The 3,899-nt window shown below is 48.5% G+C and overlaps 1 protein-coding gene across 1 annotated transcript in view; it reads left to right on the top strand.

Annotated features, from left to right (window-relative positions):
• Positions 1 to 1,211: 1,211 nt before the first annotated feature.
• Positions 1,212 to 3,899, top strand: part of LOC122263886 (uncharacterized) — a 199,177-nt gene continuing 196,489 nt past the window's right edge. Inside the window, exon 1 of the mRNA XM_086540376.1 lies at positions 1,212 to 2,531. Within this exon, the coding sequence (XP_086396502.1) occupies positions 1,527 to 2,531 (1,005 nt within the window). The 5' untranslated portion in view covers positions 1,212 to 1,526. The remainder of the gene's footprint in view (positions 2,532 to 3,899) is intronic.

Below are 3,899 nucleotides of genomic sequence, written 5' to 3'. Positions count from 1 at the left end.
CTCTCTCCTCCTTCCCTCCTCCACCTCCCCTCCCTCTCCCTCCCTCACCTCCCTGCTCTCTCCTTCCCTCTCCCTCCCTCACCTCCCTGCTCTCTCCTTCCCTCTCCCTCCCTCACCTCCCTGCTCTCTCCTCCTTCCCTCCTCCATCTCCCTTCCCTCTCCCTCCCTCACCTCCCTGCTCTCTCCTCCTCCTTCCCTCCCCGGCTCGTGACTCCTCGCAGCCCGCCGTCCAGACCGACCTGCTCGCTCGCCCGTCCGCCCTCAATGACTCGATTCATGGAAACGTTCGACCGACAGCAACAACAATACAGCAATGATGATGATGATAATGATAACGATATTGATGATGATGATGATAATGATAACGATGTTGATGATGATGATAATAATGATAATGATAATGGTTATAATAAGGATGATAATGGTGATGATAAGTTAATGATAATGATATCTATTAAGGTCATAATAATATTGATGATAATTGTGATAATGATAATAAGGATAGTGATAACGATAATAATAATGATGACAATAAAAATGATAATTACTGTGAGAACAATGATAATGATAATGATAACAATAAAGTTAATGAATAACAATCATGACAATGATGATAATAACAATAATAATTAGGATAATGATGAAGATGATAACAACTAGCATTAAGATAATGATAATAATGACAATAGCAAAAATGATAATGATGATCACAGATAATTTTCGCGAATAAAAATCTGCCGATCCGATACGGTGTTTTCGGTCCGGGTTTCGTCGTGTTGGGCGGGGGGGGGGGGTTGTTGGAGGGAATGAATGAGATGGGTGGGGAGTGAGAGGGGGGGGGGTGGAGAGGAGAGAAGGGGTCTGTGGAGTAGCGGACATCGAAGATTTAGACAGATGTGTGAAAGAGAGAGAGAAAGAGAGAGAGGAAGAGAGAGAGAGAAGGAGGGAGGGAAAGAGAGAAGGAGAAAGAGAGTAAAATAAGGAGGGAAAATTAATGGAAATTAAGAGAGCTAAAGAGAAAGAGATAGAAAGAAGGGCGGAGGGAGAAGGAAGCAGAGTGAAAGGTTCAGAGAGGAAAAGAGAAAGAGAAAAGCAAATGAGAAAGAGAGAGCGAGAGAGCGAGTTCAGAACCTCCACCTCCGCACCGACCCACGGGTGGCAGAGAGCGCATGCGTAGCCGGGGGTGTGAAGAGCCTCTAGATGGGCAACCCAGTGGCGCTGTGGCAGTGGCCGAGTGAGGAGGTGCTCCGTGGCGCTCCTCGTCCTTGTTCGTGTTCTTACAGGGCCTTTTGCTACCCCTATAAAAAGCTCAAGAGAATAATCATATTTGTATATTACTGTTACTGCCCGATGCGCGTTCATGTGTGACGGAGATCTGGATTTGGTATCGGTTTTGGTTAGTTGTCTTATTCGGTGGATGGCGCGCCGGGCCAGCTGAGGTGTAGAATGCAAGGATACAGAGTGACGGCGAAGTACTTGTACTAGGGGGAGGGACGTGCGAGGAGGACCAGGCTTGTGGAGCTACAATGGTGGAAGCTGGAGACAGAATTCACGATTCCCGGGAGGCCCTCGCGTCTACCAGCCACCTCGCCCCCTTCGCCCAACTAAAGGAGAACTATTACCCATTCCTGGAGGGGCAGCGAGGTCGTGCCAGAAGCGAGAGTCACCAGTCCACCCACCTGACCCCAGCATGGACCCCCCCATCACAGCGTGAGACCCCAGTAGTAATCTGCGACCCCAGCACCACGCCCGTTGCTCCGGCCATGTCCCCCAACACAGACTCGGGCCGTCCTGGCGTTTCCCACGGCTCCTGGGGTGTTTCCAGAGGTCATGTAGCGTCGCGGGGGTCGTCTGGGGTCGTGAAAGGATCGTCCGTGGCCTCCCCGTGTCTCGGCGAGTCGTCTTCGGGCTCCGTGGCGGCCCCGGAGGAGGGCGCAGCAGTGGTTCCGGCCGGTACAACCAGCTTCCGCTTGCGAGACGACGTTCCTCCTCATCCCCAACACACACATACACACTCCCGCCCCGGCGTCGAGGTCACACGTCACGGGGAGGGGGGCGAAAGGTCGTCTATGGCCAAGCGAGACGACGACCACCAAGGGATGTCGCAGGAGCAGGTCGTGTCTGGGTCGGCGGAACCAGCAGGAACATGTAAGCAGACGGCAGCCGTGAGAGGCGGTGGCTGGACAACAGCTTGGCTTCTCTCGCCACCACATCACCCAGCTCGACGCATCCGCACAAAAAATTCCACCCGAAGAAGTGGTGGAGGAGGAGGTAGTGGTGGTGGAGGAGGAGGAGGGGGATACAGTGGCTTCCTCGCCATCCCAAGGCCTCCTTCCTCCTGCAAGTTCTTCCTGGCAAGCTTCCTTGTTCTCTTGAGTGTGTTTGCTCCCGCGGAAGGTGGGAATCCAGATGCCAAACGACTCTATGACGACCTGCTCTCAAACTACAATAAACTCGTTCGACCAGTCGTCAACGTTACTGATATTCTCACCGTCATGATCAAGCTCAAGCTATCTCAGCTCATTGATGTGGTAAGTAAACCAAATGCGAAGAGTTGTATCCGTAGAGTTCTGTAGTTTTTCTTGGTAGTGTTTTTTTTTTCTCATTTGTAGTGTTGTAATAGTGGTAGTCACAAAGAAGAATAAAGTAAAGAAGACGTAGAAGAACAAGAAGAAGAAGAAGACTAAGGGGAAGAAGAAGAAGCTAAATTATGAGTAGAAGAGGAGCAGAAGAAAAAGATGAAGAAAACAAAACAGTAAAAAAAATATGGAAATAACAAATAGGTGAAACATAACGGGGAATATCAATGACAACAACAATGATAGCAATAAAATTTTTAAATAAAAAGAAGCAGAGGAGCCAAGAGAAAAAGTAAGAGGTAGAAAGAAAAGAAGAACATGAAGATTAAGACAAAAATAACTACAACGAGAAGAAAAACAACGACAAAAGAAGAGGGCATGGACGAAGGCAAACGCTAATACTCGCATCCAATACCAACAAACCGCAAGACCTGCTTTCATACACGTTGTATCGAGAGATTAATTTCATACCTACGAGGCATGACTATGATACTGTGGTAAGAGCCAGGTTACATCGCCCTCAGGTACCGGATGCCGGTGACCTAGTAACTGAGCTTAAGGAGTAGACTTGATAGAGGAAGGAAGATAGGATAAGAAATGAATGGGAGGAAATGGGGTGAGGGAGAAAACAGATGCTTCTTAAGTGTGTGTGTGTGTTTGAGAGTAAGTAGGTTCGTGGTGTAGTTACGCGAGCTATGGCGATGAATGAATTATCGCAAAGGTTTGGGTTGAATGTCATTCATGCAATTCCGAGTCGGTGGTTTTAATTGCAGACGCGATAGTCGATATGAATGAGGTACTTGAGTAGAAAGAGAGGACGAGTGTAGATGAAGAAGAGGAGAAGTTACTTCCGTCTAATCTCTTGCCTTCTTTATTTTGTTTTTATTTTTGTTTGTTTTTGTTTTGTTTTGGTGTTTGTTTGTCAATTTCCTCTCTTTCTCTCTCTCTCTCTGTCTCTCTATCTCTCTCTGTCTCTCTATCTCTCTATCCATCTCTCTATCTCTCTCTCTCTCTCTGTCTCTCTCCCCCCCCTCTCTCTCTTCGTCTCTCTCTCTCTCTCTCTCTCTCTCTCAATCTATCTATCTTTCTCTCTCTCTTTCTTTCTCCTTCCCTCTGTATCCCACCAGGGACTCCCCTCTCCCCCTTCTCCCTCCCCCCTCCCACTCTGTACTCTCCCTGCTTCATTTATCCCACATATCATTTTCCCATCTTCTCCCCCACACTCATTAGCCCATATCGCTTGCCCTCCTTAGCCCATACCACTTCCACCACTTTTGCCCATCTCTACTCCCCTCCCCCCGTCTTCGCCCAGACCTCTCC

The sequence above is a fragment of the Penaeus japonicus genome, unplaced genomic scaffold (assembly GCF_977035675.1).
Source record: "Penaeus japonicus unplaced genomic scaffold, GWHDUDI00000001_assembly GWHDUDI00000010, whole genome shotgun sequence".
In the NCBI taxonomy this organism is placed as follows: domain Eukaryota; kingdom Metazoa; phylum Arthropoda; class Malacostraca; order Decapoda; family Penaeidae; genus Penaeus; species Penaeus japonicus.
The sequence above is the reverse complement of the archived record's forward strand: the minus strand, read 5'-3'. Positions and strand labels throughout refer to the sequence as shown.